Source organism: Portunus trituberculatus, chromosome 41 (genome assembly GCF_017591435.1).
Source record: "Portunus trituberculatus isolate SZX2019 chromosome 41, ASM1759143v1, whole genome shotgun sequence".
Classification (NCBI taxonomy): Eukaryota; Metazoa; Arthropoda; class Malacostraca; order Decapoda; family Portunidae; genus Portunus; species Portunus trituberculatus.
In genome coordinates, this window is record NC_059295.1 from 27,474,609 (window position 1) to 27,498,227 (window position 23,619).

Genomic DNA, 23,619 nt, shown 5'->3' on the forward strand with positions numbered 1-23,619 from the left:
TATAAAGATTCTAGTCTACTGGCTTTGGTTCTGTTTGTCATGGAAGAAGCATGTTTCAGTGTCAATTATTTTGACTGATCCCACTGTGTAAACATTTTTAAAATTAATGTTTATTATAGCTATACAGTTTGTTGATTTTATCATTAATCTTTCCAGATAATAAAATGAAAGAATCCACCATGGCTGCCAGCAATGCAGCAATTGCTCAGAGTACACAGATAATCATGAACACTGTTCTTGAGAAGCTCCGTACTGAGATCCAGAAACAGCATGAAGGTCATGTTGAAGCTTCCAGTCACCAAGTGTCCCAGGAGGTGAACAGCCAGATGCAGGCAGCTGCTGCTGTGCTGGGTAAACAGGTGTCTGAGCAGGTTGAGCAACAACTTCAGTCATCTAAGCAGCAACTGGCGAACAGTGTAAATATTGCAATTGAGAAGGCTGTACCAAAGCATGTGGCATCTGCTGTTCCAGAAGCTGTAGGAAGTGCAGTATCTGAAGCTGTTGCTGATGCCGTTCCTAAGGCTGTTTCAACAGCAATTCCGAGTGTTGTGCAGGTTGCTGTGGAGGGTGCCGTTGAAACGGCAGTCAATGCAGCAGTTGATGCTGCTGTTCCAGAGGCTGTTGCTAAGGCAGTTCCTGAAGCTGTTGATGCAGCTGTGCCAATTGTTGTAAGCAGTGCAGTTGCAGAAGCAGTACCTCAAGCAGTAGAAGGGGCCTTACCAAACACTGTAAATGTTGCTGTCCAGGAGGCTGTGGCTCAGGAAGTACAAGGAGCAATGACAGTGGCAGTTTCTGAAGCGATAGCCTCTGCCCTACCATCTGCTGTGTCAACAGCTGTGAATGAGACTGTTGCTGCCAAAATTTCTGAGGCTGTTGTAGATGCTAAGCTTAGCAGAACTAGTGATACACATGATGAGGTAAGATTGTAGTAACAATCACATGATTAATCACAGAACATAATGCACAAAAAACAGACTTTGGAAAGAAGAAAACTTGGAAGTAAGCTAACCATTTTCTGTTCCAGGTAAGGAGTGGTGATGGCGTGGTGGTGGTCTCCGGAACACACTCGGATATGAGCAGCAGTAGCAGTGGTGCCACACTCTCGGCTACCGTCAATGTGTCAAATAACGGAAACAATGGTTCCAATCTGTTTGCTCCGGTGTCTATGCCCATGTTGGGTGGACTTAATGAATCTGCAGTGATTCGCATTGTAAAAGAAGCCCTGCTGAAATATGATGCTGATAAGACTGGTATGGTGGATCATGCTTTGGAAAGTGCAGGTGGAAATATCATCTCAACACGTTGTACAGAAAGTTATCAGGTAAGAAACATGCTGTTCACTTAAGTAAGTTCCCTCCTACTTTCTCTAATTTCACTTTAGCTGCAAAGCTGGATGTTGTGTCTATGTGCACAATGATTTAACTTGTTCTTATGCCAGTGTTTTTTTAATTCTTTTAGTTTCTCACCATCTTGCTGCAACTAGTCATTCTCAAACTTAATTTATTTGTGCTGTATACCTCTCATCTAAATTATTATGTATTTTTTTTTTAACCAGCTAAGGGCAACAAGAGAAATTATAAAAAAAGCCCACTGAGCTGCCAGACCTTGAACAGGATCAAAAGAGTTGCCCCAAAGTAGACTTGAACTTTTAAATTTAAGAGTTCAAGTCATAGAAAGGCAGAAATACAAAAGAAGGCAGGGAGTTCTAGAATGTACCAGAGAAAGGGCTGAATGATTGAGAGTACTGGTTAACTCTTGCATTATCAGACGGGTTGGACAGGATAGGGATAAGGGATCTCTCTCTCTCTCTCTGACCCGCAGGACCCACAGTATGTCCCCCCACAGTGTGTTTACAAACCACAGTCACTCACAGCCCCCTACCAATGGAGTAGTTGAACACAGAAAACAAGCCCAAACTTGGGGGCTGCCGCAGTACAGTGGAACCATGCATGCTTTGGGGTCTGAGGGGTCTCCTGTCTATGGTCTGAGTGTAGGTTGGGCTTTCTCAATTGGGGCAATGTTCCGAGTGTAAGTTGGGCTTCCTCACTCGGGGCAATGGTTTCCTAGCGGGTAGGCTTTGAGATAGGAGGTACCTCAAAAAGTATCCCCTTTAGCCTATAAATTCTTGTGAAAAGCCCACATGGTATTAAAAACACACACATGCACGCACGCACCCCCCCCACACACACACACACACGCACACACACCCACACACACACACACACACACACACACACACACACACACACACACACACACACACACACACACACACACACACACACACACACACACACACACACACACACACACACACACACACACACACACACGGATGCTAGTCTGCAGTTGAACTAGTTTGTCCTGTACCACACATAATAGGTTTGTCTTCCTGCCTGCATTTAGATTTGTCAAGTGGTGATATCTCATGAAAGTCTCCATTTCTTCACACACACACACACACACACACACACACACACACACACACACACACACACACACACACACACACTTGGATGCTAGTCTGCAGTTGAACTAGTTTGTCCTGTACCACACATAATAGGTTTGTCTTCCTGCCTGCATTTAGATTTGTCAAGTGGTGATATCTCATGAAAGTCTCCATTTCTTCTATAGTATACAACTGTTCTTCCTTGCTCCAGACTTTCTCCTGCATCTCATTCTTCCTTAAAATTCAAACCTATTTGTAGTCCTACTCTTAAGTGTATGTATGTACATCTCTGAAATCTTCATGAAAAGCTCTTCATTTATCATATTTACTTGTCTAAACTATCAAAACACTCCCTGCTCTGCTTCATCTACCAACTCTTGAACCACCAATTTTCTTCCCAAATTCCTTATTTCTCTGAATGTAGTTGTTCATACTGCACATGTTCCTCATACACTATCTTCATATAGACATGTTCAGTATTTAAGTTCTTATAGATGTTACTGAACCTCTTTATTTTGACCTGTTTTTATTGAACAACCACTTTTTGTCATTGTTTAGCTAAAGAGTACATTGAGCTTGACATGCTTTCATTGCAGGTCCACCTAGCTGAGTTGAGCATCTTAGGAGTGCCACTGTTCCGGTATCCCACCAACAACAACCCTCGTATCATCATCCAGCCTGAGAGGATGCCCGGACAGTGCTGGGCTTTCAAGGGTTCTCAAGGGTACATAGTTATCAAACTGGCTGGTAGTGTCTTGCCAACTGGATTTACCATTGAACATATACCTAAATCATTGTCGCCCTCTGGAGAAATTGATTCTGCTCCCAGAGAATTTGAAGTTTGGGGGCTACATTCTGAAAATGATGAAGGTGTTCTACTTGGCAATTATGAATATGATCAAAATGGAGATCCTTTCCAATATTTTGCTAAAAAAGAAACAAATTCTGAATACTTCCCATTGATTGAGTTGAAAATCAACAGTAATCATGGTAATTTGCAGTACACATGCCTTTACAGGTTCAGAGTTCATGGTTTACGACATTTTTAAGACAAAAGTTGATCTCGCTGATAATACTTATTAAAAAAAGTTTGGTGGCATTGGTGACAAGTGACCTTACACTTCATAATCTCAGACTATTTACAAAATGCTTTTTTCTTTTAAGGAAAATATTTGTTTTATCAAAGCTACTACTATTCATCAATTTTTATATCAAAGCTAGTATTCATCAATTTTTTGTAGCATAAATTCATGCAAGTGAGAAGAACCAGTGTCACAAGCAGCTTTCACGTAAAACAGTCTCTACTTTGACAGCGTGGTGTGATTGCTAGTGTTCTCAAGTCAAAAAAACAAAGCCTTATAAATTTCAGCATTAATGTAGGTATACGTTTATACATATGTAAATATTGAATATAAAAATGGTGCTTTTTACTGCCTTGTAAAATGTGTGCAGCAATGGTGGCCTCTCTCTCTCTCTCTCTCTCTCTCTCTCTCTCTCTCTCTCTCTCTCTCTCTCTCTCTCTCTCTCTCTCTCTCTCTCTCTCTCTCTCTCTCTCTCTCTCTCTCTCTCTCTCTCTCTCTCTCTCTCTCTCTCTCTCTCTCTCACACACACACACACACACACACAAAACAGTTTGTTGCAAGGTTGTCAGTCGGCTGCACTGTTTTGAGCTGCCAGAGGTTGATTGTAAGAGTGCCATCCATCATTCATGCAGAATTTCTCATGTACTTGGATGAAATGCAACCCTTGCATATTATCTTGCAAATATTTAGTGATCCAAAGAAATGTAGATAGTGACATTATCATGTATTTTATTGAGGTACAAAAAAAAGTAACTTAGTAAGTATGTAGGATTATGTACTTATTTTGTATAAATCTTGGAAATTACCTTAGAGAATTTTGTACATTTTACAAAGACAAATCATATATGATGGAGATGAAATATTATATTTGCATATAAAGATTCAATGTCTGTCCTTCATTTCTTTCATTAATTTTTCTAGTCCCTCCCTCTTTTTTATATGTTATAAAACAAATAAAATTAACCAGAATTTTTGTTTTGCTGTTATCAGCCTAATAACCATAATTTATGACAATCCTTAACATACATTAAAGGAGCCACACTCCTTGACTATTGCTATTGAAGGCAAGGTTGAAAGGAACATCCCTAAGTGCAAAGTGTTACCCAGTAGCTGTTTCATGCACTGGGATTCCTTCATTGCAAAACAAGATGAGTTTTTATAGGTGTAGAAATGGCCATTCAGAGGGAGACATGTGGCAAAATTTATCAAAAGAGGATCGAGAACCGCTTGAAATGAGACACACTTGCATACAATAATGAATGGCATCTATGCTTTAATTTATTTCCACACGAATGCCATACTGGTAAGTCTTGACCAGGTATGCTGTGCAAGTGATTATAATCTGGAGACTTATGGAGGTGATTATGAGAGCCCAGTTAGTGCCTTGTCTCAATCTGCAAGGAGACGGTCTGTATGTAAACTACTGGGTGAATCAGGTACAGTTGGCTGTACTTAAAGCAGTTTTCCTTCTCATAATTTATTAGTGACATCTGCCTCTTTTTTTTTTTTTTTTTTTTTTTTGTTTTATGGAGGTCATTGGCTAAAGCTAAGCTGCCTCTGATGTGTATCATAGACCTGCCCTCTTTCCCTCCACATTCCCTCCTTGTTCCTCCTTCCCTCCCCCATTCTTCTACCTTCTCCCCACCCAGCACAAACATAAAAAAAGAAAGAATAAGGAAGGAGGACGCAAGCAGGAGTTGTACCTGACACTGGTGACACCAACCTGACTGGACCGTGAAATACCAAACGTCCTTTATATTTACGTGACATTTCAACATTTATGTCATGGTGTTGCATTTCAGCGTTTGTCATGGTTACGGTATTGCATTATCTATTAAGAAAACCACGCATCGTCTTTGCATCATTGTCCATCTTAACGCTGAACTTCTGACCCAATACAAGATTTACGTAAGATTTTCTATCCCCACCATCCTTCCTCCCAACCAGCTGACTCCCTTAATCCCTTCAGTACCATGACGTGTTTTCTTATTCATTCTGGTTACTATTTGATGATTTTATACAACTTCAGGAACTTTTGTTGGGATTAAAATAGTGAAGAATCCGGCCATTAATCATCTGACTTCCATAGACCCTTCTTAATGCAAATAGAATCGGCTAATCATACCCAAAAATCAAGGTAAAAATGCGTCCCAATCTGTGAAAACCAACAGGTGTATTTCTTGTTGGTCTTTATTACAGAAACTCCTGAAAAGAGAGCCTGGCCAACCTGTCCTGTCCATCTGCCGAGGAAAACACACTTCATGGCGATTCACAACATTACAAGGGTAGGGAGGCGAGTTGTGGCCTTGCATTACCTTGCCCCACGAATATAACGAATGATTTGTCTATCGCAGTATTAGTTTTTAAATGCATTTGACTTTTCATTGCAGAGAAAGAGAGACTGAAGACAAAGTTGATGAAAAAAAATTTATTCCACCCTATCTAAAAGAGCGGAACAAGTGTGGAAGCACATTCCATACACCGACGGATGAAACCCCTGCGCAGCGTTACCAGTTAGGGAATGAAGTTGGAAATATTGGCATAGACGAAGTGTTAGACAGTTAGAGGAATGAACGAACAGGAAATTAGTGTTTGGTGGGATGAGGAAAAGGTTTTTCCTGGTGAGGCAATAATCTCCTTTAGGATGTTCATGGAGAATGAAAACTATCAGATAGACGACATCACGTGACACACACACACACACATTATTGACAGAAACCATGACGATATTCTTATCCAACTAACCAAAACCTCCAATAGAACATGCTGAAACCTTGCTAGATCTAACTCCCCTTGAGGCTTCTGGCAACTTGCTAAAAATATCTCCAACAACTTTTCTTCTATATGTGTGTGTGTGTGTGTGTGGAGAGTCAAGGACATTGCTCCTCCGTGATTAGAAAGTCCTACCGTCTTCCTCCCTATGAGCCGCCTTACCAGGACACAGGGCAAGCAATCTCTCCACCTATCCTTCATTTGCCGCAGGGGGTTTGCCGGCAGGACACTTTCACCACAACAACACAGCCACCATCTCTATTTCCTACATTTACTCTTCTATCCTTCTAAATAATAAACTCTAGAATTCCTTACCTACTTGTAAGGCGTATGTGTCAAGCACCTCGAGCTTCTCCAACCAGGTATTCGTAAACGTTTTCCCTCCTTGTATGGCGTAATTGAAGTGCACTGTAAGAAAAAAAAAGTTTATATGACACACAGCATAAAGGAGAAAGAATATGATGCTATTCTTTTTCTCGGCAGTGGCAATGTGTCTACAAAGGCGCAGGTGACTAAAGGCAAACTGTCCAGCAAAGAAAGGATGAAATGATAATAATAATAAAAGAAAATACTGATCTATAAGCCTCAAACAAATCAATCAAGTGTTATTTTTTTACTACAAATTATCAAAATAAAATAAGGAGGCTGTACTATTTTCTTAATTTTCTCTTTTTGGCTCGATCTAAGCGTGACTCGATTGTGTTTATGAAAAAAAAAAAGTCAAGGTAAGTGAAATTGAGGGAAGTACAAGGAAAATAAGAATGAAAGTCTATTGAACTGAGTGCGTGCTGTGAAACTAAACTTATTATTATTATTTTCAAAAGAATAAAGAAAGAGTAGGCTAAATGTGCAACACCCCTCAACCCTCCCCATACACACAAAGGGACACAGATACCATCACCTAACCGCTGCAAGAGTTAATACCAATAAAACATGCAACTTTCTTCATATTTTAGCCGCCTTTTCCCCCAACCTCCTTCCCATCCACGAAAAAATTATAATGACAAATCCTAAGGTAAGCTTCTCGTATCTTTCCATCAATGAAACCCCTATAAAGACCCGCAGCTGTGTGAAATCTTAATAGCCTGACCATTCACCTTCCAGTTTGTTCCTCTTTCCCTGGGCGTCCTTTGTGTTGTTGAATCCACGGAAAAGTTGAGAAGCAGCCAGCCAGCTACCCACTAGTGCACCGCGCAGATGAAGATTCCAAGGTTAGTCTAGGCCTCGCCTCATCGCTCCCCTCCCCGTTTGTTTCTCTTTCCCTGGGCGTCCTCCATGTGGTTAATTCCACGGGAAAGTTGAGAAACAGCCACCCAGTGGTGCAGATGAAGATTCCAAGGTTATTCTCGCTCTCCACATCCTCCCCTTGCCTCTCACACACACACACACACACACACTCTCTCTCTCTCTCTCTCTCTCTCTCTCTTGCCTCCCCCACAAGAACAATTATGATCAACATTTCGTGCAAGACCTGTTAGCCAGACACCTTGCTTCTTAACCTTCTGAAGCAGCTGAGGAGGTTAACTGCGACCGTTCAACTTGAGAGACAAAATTTCCAGGTCACCAGCAAACTTAGTGCTTCGGAGTTCTTCTACCTCACGGTGTAAATTTGGAATCGTGTATGTGTGTGTGTGTGTTGGGCAGCTCGTTCGTTGGTTGGGTGTTCTCTCTCTCTCTCTCTCTCTCTCTCTCTCTCTCTCTCTCTCTCTCTCTCTCTCTCTGTGTGTGTGTGTGTGTGTGTGTGTGTGTGTGTGTGTGTGTGTGTCAGTCTCTCTCTCTCTCTCTCTCTCTCTCTCTCTCTCTCTCTCTCTCTCTCTCTTATCTTGATCATACTCCACCTTTCTAATTTCCACCTTTCCAATAATTCAGTTCCTTCAATACTTCAATACTTCTACTCGGATTTCTCAAGGGGCTGCTGGACACACACAAAGAAGACGTGACGACATACAAAGCGAAATAGGTTAAAAGAAGAAGAAGAAGAAGAAGACACTCTCACCCCGCCCAAGACACAACCATCCTGCAGCACAACGCCCCCTACTTGCACACCACGGAACTTACTGGCACGACTCTCTCTCTCTCTCTCTCTCCATTGCAGTAAAAGCCAGTCAAGCTTCTTTTTCAACCCTTGTGCAACTCTTGAAACTTGAATCGTGTCTTCCTCTTTGAATAACTTCAATATTTCACTGTGCTTTCCGTTACGAGAGATAAAAATGTGAGTGAGCGAGTCTGGCGCTACGGAAAGGTTAACAAAAACATGACTAAACATCCCAAGACGAAAATTACACGTAGATCTTTAGAAAACGTGAATACAAATCGAGGGGGGTGTCAGTAGAGGAGGAGGAGGAGGAGTGTATAGGTTACGTTACGTTAGTGTTTGTGATTTGATAGTTTGCTTACTTTGTTTTTTCTTTGCTTTTATGTAGAAATTAGTTAAGTGTCTTTTTTATTCATTATTTTTTTTGTCTTCGTTCTTACATTTTTCTTCCTTTGCCACTTGTGCTTTTGAGTTGGAAAAAAAATATAGTCATTTATGTTTTCTTATGCCTCGTTAACTGATAGAGATAAAACATACACACACACACACACACACACACACACACACACACACACAGACAGACAGACACACACACACACACACACACACACACAGACAGAAAGACACACACACACACACACACACACACACACACACACACACACACACACACACACACACACACACACACACAGGCATGTTTTTCTTTACCTTCTCTTGTCTTTTATCATAACATACATATTGCTAAGTGAAAGAAAAGCTCATTACCAATCGTCTGCATCCTTCCGTGTTTTTCTTTTGTCTATAATGGAAAGAAGACGGGGGCATATTTTCTTCATATAATCTCTATCTCTCTCTGTCTCTCTCATTCCATACTGTACTCGTAAATGAAGTTAAGTATATACATGCCATTCAATAAAAGATAAGAAGGTTGAAAAGGTGCTTAGTTCAGGGCAACATTAAGAGGCTTACAAGTAATATTCTCAGGTTCACAGGGTATTCAGAGACCTGAGAGAAATCTAAGGCTAAATGAATGACTTTCTTCACTTCTTTTAACATTCCTGTATTCTCACACGATCCGCCATCTTCGAGGAATCAGTGGCCAAATTAAACCCTTTTTTTTTTTTTTCACGCCAAACTCGTGTAATGGTTTGTGCGGGGGCCACAAGTCCACAGTGTTAAGGGAAGGCCAAACAAAGTGTAGGTAGTCAGGATGTATTGGTATACAGGCTGATGCGGGGTGGACCGACGGGAGTCTGTGAGGCGCGAAGGTGACCCCAGCGACCGTCACCTCCAGAGTCCAGACTGACTGTGACCTCAGTGATGGTGTGACCTGACGCTACAGGTGGCGCCAAAACAGAGGGACGCAGAAAATATAGTGGTGATATATGTAAGGGATATATAAAATGTATACAGATGTACAAGTGGATATACATGAATACAGTACAAAATAATAATAATAATAATAATAAGGTAATGTAAATGTGTGTGGTAAAGTCACCAACACAACAGCAAAGAAAGATCATACACACACACGAGACAAACTTGAATCCTAGGAAACGCTCTCTGACGCGGACCTGTATTCTTTATTTGATCCTTTCACTTTCCTGACAGCACGACGCTTGCTGTGATGAGTAAAGGCTTCGTCAGGCGATCAGTGAGTGAGTGTTATGGCCAAGCACGTTTCTCAAATTCGTCGGTGTTTGGTGTCACTGACTAATCTTTGTCTCTCCTACTCAAGCAAGATGGTGTTTCAAATCTGCGAGTCTGCATGACCGGTTTGTACACATTCTTCACTCTCGTCCTGAAACACCACACATCCCCATTGGTCGTGTGTAAAGTCCCTGAAGGACTGAAGTAGTGTCCCGAGACTCGTCTTTTGAAACAACACTCAAAACTCGCATCAAACCAATCTGCAGTGAAATAGTGAAACTTTCTGGTCTCATTATTCTTCAAAGGATAGAAAGACAATTTAGGTTCTCACAGTTTGTTTTCCCTTAATGATCACGCAATCATCTATTCATTTATGTAAATGTGTGCGTGGCAGGTGGGGAAGGTGGGTATTGCAAACTGGCTTCGATTTTATTTGAGAAGCGAGAAATCTCACAGACCTTGAAGTTTAATGTTTAATTAGATAGGCAGCCCAGGCAGTGTGCGAGTGAGCGCTGCTTGACCTGCGTCGATAGGTCTACAAGGACGAGAACAAACCTCCAAACACACCTCAGCCTTTCACATGCACGTTACGCACCGAGACTCAAGGTTGCATGCGTCTGGGACAGACAGAAGAGATATTAAAACATACTTTCGTAAATTATGAATGCTAAAATATGCAGCACCTCAAACGGCCGAAAGAGAAAGGGCTTGCATACTTGTACTGTACATCTTTCTGCCGGGTGAGATAGGCAACGAAAATGTTCATAGTAACAAACACATGAGCTGGGATACTTTTTCAAAGACGTGGAGAGGTCAGGTATAAAAAGAATGTGTAAACTAAAGTGATAATGAGGAGGGCAGCGAGGCGCGTGAACTGGCAAGCAAACAGAGGTGGTGAAAGGTTTAAAAGACGAAAGGGTATTGGTGCAAGATACCGCGGGGTGTGGGTTGGGCGAGGTAACTAGTTGGAGGAAGGTGGAAGTGGGGACCGGGGCGACAAGGAGGCTGAACACACAGGGAAGGAGAGGCTGCCGATAATTGGGATTGCATGGCTTTTTGGGGGAAGAGGAGAGTTAGACTGACAGGATGGCTAGGAAGGAAAGGATGATTGTTTATGGTATGTATCCCTGTATAATTAATTCTCTCTCTCTCTCTCTCTCTCTCTCTCTCTCTCTCTCTCTCTCTCTCTCTCTCTCTCTCTCTCTCTTTCTTTGTATCGGAATAATTTTCATTCTCCTTTCTCCTTTCCTCATCATGCATTCCTGCCGTCCTTCCTTTCCCTCCTCCCTCCCTCCCTCTCCATCCCTTTCCTTCCTTCCTGTTCGTCCTTCCCTATCTCTTTCTTCCTGCGACCGTCCTTCCCTATCTCCACCACTTCTTCCTCTCCTCCGTGGTGGGCTGCGCATCATCCTCTCATTCGCTCGGTGCCCCTTGGCCTAAACACAACGCACCCAGACACACCGCTGCTGTCTCCCCCGCGCGCACCTTATGTAGTACTGGGATACGCGCCGGTGCACTTACTCAAGATCGCAGTGCTTTGGTTTCTTTCCTAATATGAGGTAATCAGACCACAAGCTTTGGCCTCTCATTCTGTTTTGTGATCCGAGCCGCGCGTAGCAGTGAAAGTGAAGTAAGTATACGTATAAGTGAAGGGTTAGCGGTGGTGGTCCCAGTGCGCGAGTCAGTCAGCGGTCCGGCGTGGGAGTAGCGGTGGTGGTTCGGCTCTTGGCAATGCAAGCAGCGGGCGCGTAATGATACTTTGGCTCATATTCTCCAAACACTTCTGCGCTTCACCTCCACTATTTCAAAAGGCTTTACTTAAATTCCCACGGGTTTTTAAGATATTTTTACGGTTCTAGAGGCAGATTGACAAGATTTCTACATTATTAACTGGAGAAACACTCTTGAAAATCCTGCTAATCACCTCTGTGGCCTTGGAAAATAGTCGTAGTGAGAGAGCAAAGCGTTTCTGAATACGGGCCTTATGTGTACCGGTGAGCTGCGTTGCTGTCTCTCTCTCGCCTTCCTTGTATTAGCCGGTTTTGTTTCCTTCAACGGCGAGTTGCGCTTCGCTAAATTGACGGTGATAAGCGAGAAAAGTCGAAAAGTTTTTGCACATTACCTCGGCTGATACAATTTATAGTCTCCTTTGCTATGGGACGAATTACACGCCTTGATAATCCGCCAGTCGAGAGAAATCCTGCTATCTTTCCTCCCTTGATCTGACGCACCGTGGTTTCCTCTCTGCTACAGGTCGGACAGTGGTGGCATGGCCCAACACCACACAAGAATTAACCTTTTCAGTACTGGGACGCATTTTTTACCTTAAGTTTGGGTATGACTGGACGATTTTATTGACATTAGAAAGGGTCTATGGAGGCCAGAAGATCAATGGCCACAGTCTTAACTATCTTATTCCCCACGCAAGTTTCTGAAGTTGTACAAAAACGCGTCCTTTGTACTGAACGGGCTAAGGAAAGTATTGTGGTGCGTCTAATGAAAAGAGCAAATAAAGTGTTTATCATTAAGTGCTGCGTACAGGTGGGAGAAAAATCTGAAGTGCTCCTCCGTCATCCTTAATGCCACGACCTGCTTTGCTCTCTTGCTGGACGTAGTGTGTTTTGGTGAGCTGTTAATACACGAGAATAAGATCAGTAGTGAGTGTCAATGCGTGCTGCTGGTGAGAGGAAATGGTGAGTTTTGCCAGGTGACTCAGAGGTTAAGATCTCCCTCTCAGTTAACGAAGACGCGGAGAAGGAGCAAGAAAGTGAGAGTGAGAATTAGTGAGAGTGAGAGGGAGAGCGAGAAAAGAGCCAAACAGACAGAGGAAAAGGCGAAGGAAATGCAACGCAATATGAGGTAAGGCAAAATACACACACACACACACACACACACACACACACACACACACACACACACACACACACACACACACACACACACACTTGTAACCTAAACGCAAAGAGGAGAAAGGAAGCGGTGATTTGTCTTTTTTTTTTTTTTTTTTATAAATATTCGCGAAATCCCAACACTTGCAATATCGTTGACCAGAAGACAGTCATCCTGGTGGTCTTCATCACCGTCTTAACCTCTTCAGTACCAGGACGCATTTCCACATTCATTCTGCTCACTATTCGGTGATTTTATACAGCTTACGTAGGGATTAAAATAGTGAAGACTGTGACCATTATTCTTCTGACCTCCATAGACAGTTCCTAATGTCAACAAAATGGTCTAATCGTACATGAATTTCAAGGTAAAAATGTGTCCCAGTATTGAAGGGGATTAAGAAGAAAATAAATAAGTCAATTATATCAATGAGCTATAGTGTGTTGAACCAATGAGGCATTTTAGAGTAGACAGCCTAGTGGTTAAAGAGAAGGAATGTTAGTTAAGCCATTTACAAACGCACACTGGCTTTTGAGGATGTTTTTTTTTCTTTTTCTACACGAAACAAACTTAGTAGTAATGCACACTCTACTGTAACTTATCCCTCTCATAGTCACTCAGGTAACACTCACAACAACTGCCATAGACACCGCAATCATTAGCTTCATAAATTCTTAGCGAAGACACACATGAAAAAAAAAAAAAAAAATTAAAAGACAACCAAGAGTGTTATATTTCATTCACTACTCATTCAAACGCTCGTGCTTGTGAAGACATAACAATGCAGAGAGGAAATTGGTAAGTAGAGAAAGAATCAAGAATTTAAAACCAAACTTATTTTTTTACATTTCCTATCTCCTGGAGAGAGAGAGAGAGAGAGAGAGAGAGAGAGAGAGAGAGAGAGAGAGAGAGAGAGAGAGAGAGTCACGAATTCTCAAAGTAAAACTATTTATATACTGGTAAGGAAGGGATGCTGGACAGGAAGGAAGAAAATTTGCAGATACAATGTTTTTCATAAAGTACTTCCTAAAAACTTTATCATTTCCTTTTCGCTAGACAAGGCTTGAGGAGGAAGAGAGGGAGAGACGGTCATGGTCATTGGTTCTTTTCTCACAACCTTTACACCTGCGTGCTAAGAGTTTTATGGTCAAGGCCGCGAGGAGCTTAACACGCGTATACAGACTCTACTCAGACGCATGGAATGCAAACCAACCTCAGTCATAAAAGTCCTCCAGCAAAGCATGCCCATCGCACTGCAGCTCTCCGATCAAAATTCTTCATGAAACACTTCCGCGCTTCACATCCACGACTTTCATATGACTATAGTTAAATACACTCTGGCTTTTAATCCCTCCAATACCACAACGCGTTTTTACATCTATTTTGCTTACTATTTGGTGGTTTTCTACAGCTTCAGAAACTTATGTGAGGGATTAGAATAGTGAAAATTGTGGCCATTAATCTTCTGACCTATATAGGCCCCCTTCAATTTAAATAAAATGGTCTAATCGTACATAAATCTCAATGTAAAAAGTAAGTCCCAGTACTGAAGGGGTTAAGCGTGTTTTTATGATTCTAATGATACATCAACAATATTTCTGCATTACTTAAAGGAGAAAGGTTCGTGAGAAGCAGGCTGTTCATCTCTGTGGCCCTTGAAAGTGATCGTGGTGAGAGAGCAAAGCGATTCTGAATAACGGGTCTAGCACGATGAAGTCTCTTGAACATGTAAACACGGAGACAGATCAACTGACTGGTATGGGTGAAATATACCAGTGTTGCTTCTCCTGGTGTGAGTTATCCAGCTTTTTCCTTACCTCGACTCGCCTTTCTCACACTTGACCTAACAGACAAATTAACGGGTTTTGTGGAGTCTTAACAATAGTGTTTTATGTTCCGCGCGTCAGCACCCAGAAGAAAATATCACGCTACATCAGTTTGACGCTATAATGATCCAAAGGTATGAGGTTTATTCCCTGAGGAGTAAATACGAGGAATGAGTAAAAGTGAAGTGATGTGCTAATAGGTGAGTAAGCAAACATCTCTTAACTTAATCTGAAGGAGTAAATACGAGGAATGAGTAAAAGGAAAGTGATGTGCTGTCAGATGAGTAAGCAAACGTCTCTTAACTGAATCTGAAGGAGTAAATACGAGGAATGAGTAAAAGTGAAGTGATATGCAAACGTTAATAACTGAATCTGCACGCTCATATCTCCTCGTGAGTCTTTTGTTTCAGTTCACTGTTCTCCGCTAAGAGTTTTGTTGGTCAGCGCCTTTCGAAAAAGTTTCATCAATGTCGTTATTACTACTTCTGCTGCTATTGTTGTTGTTGTTATTATTATTATTATTATTATTATTATTATTATTATTATTATTATTATTATTATTATCATTATTATTATTATTATCATCATTACTATCATTATTATTATTATCATTATTATTATTATTACTATTAGTTATTATCATTATTACTATTACTATTATGACAAAAAGAGACCTAAATAGAATAATTCATCGAACCAGTAAGAGATTCTGGGACACACACACACACACACACACACACACAGATACAGACACACACAAACACACACGCACACGCACACACACACACACACACACACACACACACACACACACACACACACACACACACACTCATTACCCTCATTCCCGAGACAGGCATATAGGACATTGCTACCACTACCATCACCACCACCATCGCCAAGTCCTCCTGCAGGCCTTGAAGGTTTACGCAACGCGGCCTGAATCTCAACTCCAGCGTGGTCTAAATGAACCAATGTTTGCCTCTCCACCGCTGGCCAATGCAACACCTTCGCATTTGTCACCACTCACCGGATAGGCCAACAACATCAGCACGTCCACTACCACCACCACCACCACCACCACCACCACTACCATTACCACCACCACCACCACTACCATCACCAGTACACGTTATATAGTTCATCGTATACGTTAACCCCTTTAATATTGAGACACATTTTTACCTTGAGATTTATGCACGATCAGACTTTTATTGACATTAGGAACCATCTATGGAGGTCAAAAAGGTTAATGGCCACAGTCTTCACTATTTCATTTCCCCATATGAGTTTCTAGAGCTGTACGAAATCACCAAATACACAGCAGAATGAATATGGAAACGCGTCATGGTACTCAAGTGGTTAAGAAGAGATAGCAAGGCGGGTGAATAGAATGGGGTTCGTAATGTGCTGATTCTTGGTGCCGAGTCATTAGGAAGCTTTAGAAAATGTGTTAAGTTTATGTATGAGGATGAAAGGTGGAAATATAATGGTAGCATTTTGTGTAGTTATTGTCTCTCGTATTCAGAAACACCTTCCCCTCACACTAGGACAATTTTGCAAGGCCACAGAGACGACTAGCCAGGTTTTCAAGACAATTTTTCCCTTTAATAAACGAGAAATCTTGCCAATCGATTACCAGAACCATACAAAATGCTCTTAAAAACACGACTATCTTCACCTGGAGCCTTTGGACAGCATTGATGGTGAGAGAGCAAAGCGTTTCTAAATACGGGCAGTCTCATGTAAGGTCTGACGGTTTCCTGCAGCTTCCTTCACTTTCTCATGCTCCTGTGCGCTAGTGTCTTGGTCTAAGTTCCTCCATACAAAGCAAATAAGAAGGGCATTACTTAATTTTAATCTCCGTGGCCACGGGAGATTAAACCCTTCAATACTGGAACATATTTTCCCCTTGAGATTTGCGTACGATTAGACCATTTTATTTACACTAGCAAGGTTCTATGGAGGTCAGAAGATTAATGGCCACAGTCTTTACTATTTTAATCCCCCACATAAATGAAATCACCAAATAGTAAACAGAATGAATATAGAAACACGTCATGGCATAATTTGTCTGGAGTTTGTGGGAGCTCGCGGTACGGTGCTTCTTTCTTTCACTGCTCTTCATGTTCGGACTTACACACCACTGACAACAGCAAACCATAATCGCGGGTTAATTTGCTGTCACGTTACGAGGAACTAGCCACGTATTCACAGTTACAGATCAGATATTTAGTTAACACCTTCAGTGCAATGACGCGTTCTCATATTCATTCTGCTTAATATATGGGGATTTTATACAGCTTCAGAAACTCATGTGGGGATTAAAGTATAGTGAAGACTGGCCTCCATAAACCCTTGCTAATGTAAATAAAATCGTGTAATCACACCCAAAACTCATGGTAAAAATGCGTCCCAATACTGAAGAAGTTAACTTACCCCTTTAGTACCATGCCGCTATTTCATATTCATTCTGGTTACTATTTGGAGATTTTACACAGCTTCAAAAACTGATGTGGAGATTAAAATAGTGAAGACTCTGGTCATTAATCTTCTGACCTTCATAAATCCTTCCTAATGTTAATAAAATCGTGTAATCATACCCAAAACTCATGGTAAAAATGCGCCCCACTACTGAAGAGGTTAAGGAAAGGTGGGGATTAGAGAAATGACTGTTGCCTTTTTTTCTTTACAGTTTGTAAAAGGAAGGGATCAAAAGGAAGATTAAGGAGCTGAATTAATCTAAACCTTTTGTTACTTGAAAAACCTTTTGTTACTTGAGTGCTGTCCAGTAAAAGCTTATAACCTCAGGAGGGAAATATCATTAACCCACCACCAACACCACCACCACTACCTTTACCTTTACCACCACCACCACCACCACCACCACTAACCACACGACGCCTCCTCCGCCACCACCAACGATAGTCATAACAGCAACACGTCCCACACCAATACCACCACTTCACCACCACAAGAGAGAGAGAGAGAGAGAGAGAGAGAGAGAGAGAGAGAGAGAGAGAGAGAGAGAGAGAGAGAGAGAGAGAGAGAGAGAGAGAGAGAGAGAGAGAGAGAGAGAGAGAGAGAGAGAGAGAGAGAGAGAGAGAGAGAGAGAGAGAGAGAGAGAGAGAGAGAGAGAGAGAGAGAGAGAGAGAGAGAGAGAGAGAGAGAGAGAGAGAGAGAGAGAGAGAGAAACAAAACAAAAACAAATCAGTGACAGTTATATACGCACCACGACTGTCACCACCGTTTTTCCCATCATCATCTATAAAAGGAAAGAGAAGCCATGTAGCACCACACTCGGCAACACCAGTCACCGTCAAACCAGTACCACTTCAATCAACACCACTGTGATTACCACCAGAGAGAGAGAGAGAGAGAGAGAGAGAGAGAGAGAGAGAGAGAGAGAGGGGAGGAGAGGCCTGTGAAACTAGTACCACCTTTACAGCTTCTCTCTCAGCGCTGCCTCCGTCGCAGCTTCCATCCTTGTCATACACTGAGACAATTTTTCTTGCTCTACACAAACTTCTTTATACTCTCTAGAAATTACAATATCTATTCTTAAATCCCTCTTCTTGTTTTAAATGCTTGTGAGGATTCCATACAGAGCTTTTAGTGCTGTGAATTGCTACCTGCCGCAGTGAAAACGTTGGAATTAACCAGTTCAATATTTTTACCTTGATTTTCGTGTATGACTCGATAATCTTATTTGCATTAGGAAGAGTCTATGGAGGTCAGGAGATTAATGGCCAGACTCCAAACTATTCTAATCACCACATAAGTTTCTGAAGCTGTATAAAATCACTAAATAGTAAACAGAATGAATATGAAAACACGGCATGCTTGGGACTGTAGAGATTAATACTTTCCAAGACCTGCGTATCAGTATTGCATATGTATCTTTTTAGCAGACAGAGTTTTAAATAGACTGTAACCGCTCAGACCACAGAGGCATCAGAACTACAGGGCAGCCCGGGGATCAGTGGTGTTTGAGAGATACCCCGCCAACATGTGAGCGGCTACTAAGATGACATGCGTTTCATCACCTGCTCCGGGCAAGGTGTTTGGTACAGTTACATGCGTTCCTTCCGTGTATATCTTGGACAAACACTATGTTCCGCTCCTTCTTACTTGTAATTTTAAAATGTTTCTGGTCTTGTGTGTGTGTGTGTGTGTGTGTGTGTGTGTGTGTGTGTGTGTGTGTGTGTGTGTGTGTGTGTGTTATTCACCACGGTCGTCTGCTGGTCACCCATCCAGTCTTTCCCCTACGGAAAGAGCTCAGACCTCGGAGTGACCGGTCATCGGGTAGGATTGAGTCCACAACACACTCCACACACCGGGAAAGCGAATTACATCCCGTACCTATTTACTGCTAGGTGAACAGGGGCTACACATTAAGAGGCTTGCCCATTTGCCTCGCCGCTTCCCGGGACTCGAACCCGGGCCCTCTCGATTGTGAGTCGAGCGTGCTAACCGCTACACTATGCGGTAGAGTGTGTGTGTGTGTGTGTGTGTGTGTGTGTGTGTGTGTGTGTGTGTGTGTGTGAATACATGGAGAAATGTTTAAGTATGTAATGCACGCGCGTGAAGTTGACCAAGCGAAGAAAGTACAGCTTGAATATAATGGCGCAAAAATGAGAGAGAGAGAGAGAGAGAGAGAGAGAGAGAGAGAGAGAGAGAGAGAGAGAGAGAGAGAGAGAAATCCAAGAAATATTACTGTAGCTGTGGTTGCCCGGCTCCTAATCATCCCCCATCCCAGCCACCGCTCCTCCCCACCCTCTCTCTCTCTCCCTTCCCCAAAATGAAAAGAAACAAAAAAGTAAATGTAAAAAAAAAAAAAAAAAAAAAAATCAATACAGATTTAAAATAATTTCCGCTATTATTTTTTTTTCCACACAGACAACATTCCAAAGCATAATATGGGCGGGCGTTTCCTCATAGTGGTGCATTGTGGCGAGTTTGCGGATATTGCTGAGTAAAATACACACACGCACGCATGCACAAGCACACACACGAGAGAGAGAGAGAGAGAGAGAGAGAGAGAGAGAGAGAGAGAGAGAGAGAGAGAGTCAAACAGAGCTGGTCAAGACAAACAGAACATTGTCTAATTCTCCAAACCCTTTCACCGGAACTTAACACGTCTTTCCTTATTTACTAAACACTCTGAGACAACTTTTTTTGTGCTACGGAAACCTTTGCTGCCCAGAAATTACAATAACTATTCTTTAATCCCCCCTTCTTGTTGAAAATGCTTGTTAAGTTTCCGAACATAGGTTTTCGTGCTGTGAATTGCTACATGCCGCAGTGAAACCGTTGTGATTGATACTGAGACGCATTCTTATCATGATTTTTGGGATGATTAGACGATTTTACTTGCATTAGGAGGAGTTTATGGACGTCAGGAGATTAATGGCCAGAGTCTTTGCTATTTAAATCCCCCACATAAGTTTCTGAAGCTGTGTAAAATCACCAAATTGTAAGCAGAGTGAATATGGAAACGCGGCATGTTACTGAAGGAGTTAATATTTTTCGAGTTCTGCGCACCAATATTGTAATGCATCTTTTATCAGACAAGGTTTTAAATGGACTGTAACCGTTCAGACCACAGAGTTTTATAGTTCATGTCTTTAGACGGAGCAGCCTCGACTGAATATGTGGTTCTATGGAGAATATTGTGTTTCCTGTGTAAGTTTACTGAATCACTTCCTTTATGGCGTCAGTGGTGGTGTTTACAATCATACATACTTCAGATTCAGATCACAGCACTGTTAAGCTTAAGGAAAATCTATACCTAGGAGCTGCAGTGTTAATCAGATAGTTTACAGTGCTTTATTTATCTCTATTTTTTTTACATATTTTTCGAAGTTATGGAAACATTAAGGAGGAATTTCAATAAGTAGTGTCATACGTAAGATTAAACTATCCTTCGCGTGCTCTGGTGGTATTTTTTTTTTTTCCCTATTTTCTGGGGAGGCATATACGTAGAGATTCGCGGGTTGCTTAGCAGGTAAAGGCAATTGTGCGGTGTGGTCAGCTGTATAAGATCACATAGCTCGTGTTCAATCTTGGAACTATATATTCTGAGACACTTCTGCAGCGCATTTTCCCTAAATTCAAAAGTGCTCTGGTTAAGTTACACAAATTTTCAAGGGTGTTTGTACAATACTAGTGATAGATTAATGAGCATTCTGCATTATTAACAAGAGAAACACTCTTGAGAACTCAGCTACTGATCTCTGTGGCTTTTGAAGATAGTCGTATTGAGAGAGCAAAGGGCTTCTAAATGCGGGTCATGTTCTTGTCTCTCTCTCTCTGAACAGACAACCTGCTCGCTGCCTTCAGCCCTCACAGTTCATCACGTTCGGTGCGGCCGTGCCCTCAGGAGGCGGTATGACCTGGGAGAGGTAGAGTCTTCATTGCAGGCGTTCAAGAGGCAACGAAAGTGAATTTAACCGAATATGGTGTGTGTATACGTTGAGATGAGCGAAGGTGGCTGTAGTGGGCATAGTAATGATGCGGGAAAGATGCATAATCCCCAAGTTTAGATAAAAATACTCATCATCATCATCATCATCATCAGACAAAAGAGGGAACGGAATATACGCTGTGTCTTGTTCATAAAAAGTAAAAAGAAGAAAAAAAATGACAATACGTTCCCAGTGAAAGTGCGTATCACCCTCCCTTCTCTCCCCACAAGTCCCCACCCGACACACACACACACACACACACACACACACACACACACTTACACCTCCTCCCATTTCATTATTTTTTCTTTCTATCATTCTTCGTTTCCTTTCCCTTTCTTCGATGGGGAATGAGTTGAAGATCGCCACGACGACTACCACGACAGTCATACACCGTCACCACTCACCACCACTCACCACCACGGCAGACCTAACAATAACATGATACCTTTGGGAAAAAAAAAGAGAAAAGACATAAAAACAGGTAAAAGGTAAATATACATAAGCAAGCGGAGATATTCATGAGACGCAATGGATGTGATGAGAGGGACTTTCGCCTCATGAGTCACGGAAGTACTGGTGGTGGTGGTGGTGGTGGTGGTGGTCACTTCCTTCTCGCACCGTCACTACTATTGCCACTGCCACAATCATCACCATCATCACCACCATTATAACTATTATTGATTTGTTCTTGTTTCTTGCTTCTCCTCTTCCCTTCTTTTCCTTCTTCGATTTTATTTTCTTTTTTTCCCCATTTTTCTTCTTCTTTTCCCTTTTCTTTCTCTTCTTCTCCCTTTTCTTTTTCTTTTTCTTCCTCCTCCTTTTCTTCTTCTCCTTCTCCTTCTTCTTCTTCTAAATCACATTTCCAAAAAGTTATCTTCTCTCCTCTCATTACTTCCTATTTTTCCTTTTTCTAGTATAACTCTTCTCTTCTGCTGCTCACCACCACCACCACCACCACCACCACCACCACCACCATCACCCAGCCAGCCATCACTAGCAACATATCTAATACTCTTATAAAAGTGTCTATTGTATCTATAATGGTCCACTACTATCTCTTCCCTGTCAGGTGGTACAGTACACGTGGTTGGCGGCTCTGCTCCTGACGGTGGTGGCGCCAGGTGGAGGGGACCAGCCGACCACCGCCCACCACTACGGTCAGCCTGCAGTGAAAGTAGAGCACCCGCACGCACGCCTCACTACGGTAACTCCTCCTCCCAGGCACAGTGCAATATGATCCTCCGGCGTTGTCATTCTGCTTGTCTCTCTCTCTCTCTCTCTCTCTCTCTCTCTCTCTCTGTTTCTGTCTGTGTTTTTGTGTCTGTGTCTGTGTCTGTCTATCTGTATCTCTGTCTGTGTGTGTATCTTTGTCTGTCTGTCTGTCTGTCTGTCTGTCTGTCTGTCTGTCTGTCTGTCTGTCTGTCTGTCTGTCTCTCTGTCTCTCTCTCTCTCTCTCTCTCTCTCTGCGGTTCTTTTCTCTAACCATCATCACAGTCTCTTATTCTTGTCGCTTCCATGACCACAATTCACCTGCTCTGATTCAATGGGTCTGTTTTCACTGTACCCGCCAAGTTTTCTTATCTTTAAACTATTTATTATGTCTATCGGAGGTGAGGTCATTGCATTCATATCTCCTCGTCATATTCACTATCGTTATACATCGTCACCTTAAAATTCAGTGATTAATTCTTTCATGGGTGGAATATCTTTTTTTCTTTTCAATTATCTAACTTTTCCACGTAATCTTTTCCATATAACATTTTTTTTTTCACAGGAACATGCAATTCATTAGCGACGCACTCTGTATCCTCTCAATCCTCTATCATCCTCAGTAGTTTCTCTTATCTTTTATCAACACTGCCAGTCAAGGAGAATGGAAGGCACTATCTTGACAAAACTGAATGGAAAAACGAGGAGAGACAGGAAGAAATTAGTTCACCAATAGAGTTGTGGGTGACTGGCATAGACTTGGTCATCACATTATTATTAGTCAACAAGAATGACTCTTAAGGCTACATAACATGAATTCAAGGACAGGAGTGCTAGTTTCAATGTCTGTTTTACACACAGATTGCCACAAAAGTTGGGGTGATATCTTGATTCTTGCACCTTCCCACACGCTCACACTCTCTTTCACATTCCTTGTCACGATCCTACCACTGAACACACCTATAGGTAAATTAATCAATAGATCTAAGTTATATACAAGAATATTGCCACAAGTATAGGGCTGATATCTTGATTCTTGCACCTTACCTCACGCTCACACACACATTCACTCTTGTCACTCTCACCACTAAATACACTCAGCACTGGATAATTTCATCAATAGATCGTGGATTTATGCAGGGATATTGCTACAAGTAAGGCTGATACCTCAATTCTTGCATATTCCCTCACTCTCCCACTCTGTCACCTCCCTTGTTTCTAACCTACTACTGAA

General features: G+C 42.0%; 2 protein-coding genes across 18 annotated transcripts in view; both read left to right on the top strand.

The window, feature by feature from the left end:
* LOC123516893 overlaps positions 1-4,500 on the top strand; it is a 103,395-nt gene extending 98,895 nt beyond the window's left edge. For all 17 annotated transcript variants that reach the window (XM_045276619.1, XM_045276623.1, XM_045276621.1 and 14 more), the window contains 3 exons: positions 157-917; positions 1,025-1,321; positions 3,046-4,500. In XM_045276619.1, coding sequence (XP_045132554.1) covers positions 157-917; positions 1,025-1,321; positions 3,046-3,498 — 1,511 coding nt within the window. In that variant the 3' untranslated portion in view covers positions 3,499-4,500. The remainder of the gene's footprint in view (positions 1-156; positions 918-1,024; positions 1,322-3,045) is intronic.
* Positions 4,501-14,590: 10,090 nt separating this feature from the next.
* LOC123516699 (lipase 3-like) overlaps positions 14,591-23,619 on the top strand; it is a 32,031-nt gene continuing 23,002 nt past the window's right edge. Inside the window, exons 1-3 of the mRNA XM_045276300.1 lie at positions 14,591-14,672; positions 21,027-21,094; positions 22,246-22,380. Of these exons, the coding sequence (XP_045132235.1) occupies positions 14,591-14,672; positions 21,027-21,094; positions 22,246-22,380 (285 nt within the window). The remainder of the gene's footprint in view (positions 14,673-21,026; positions 21,095-22,245; positions 22,381-23,619) is intronic.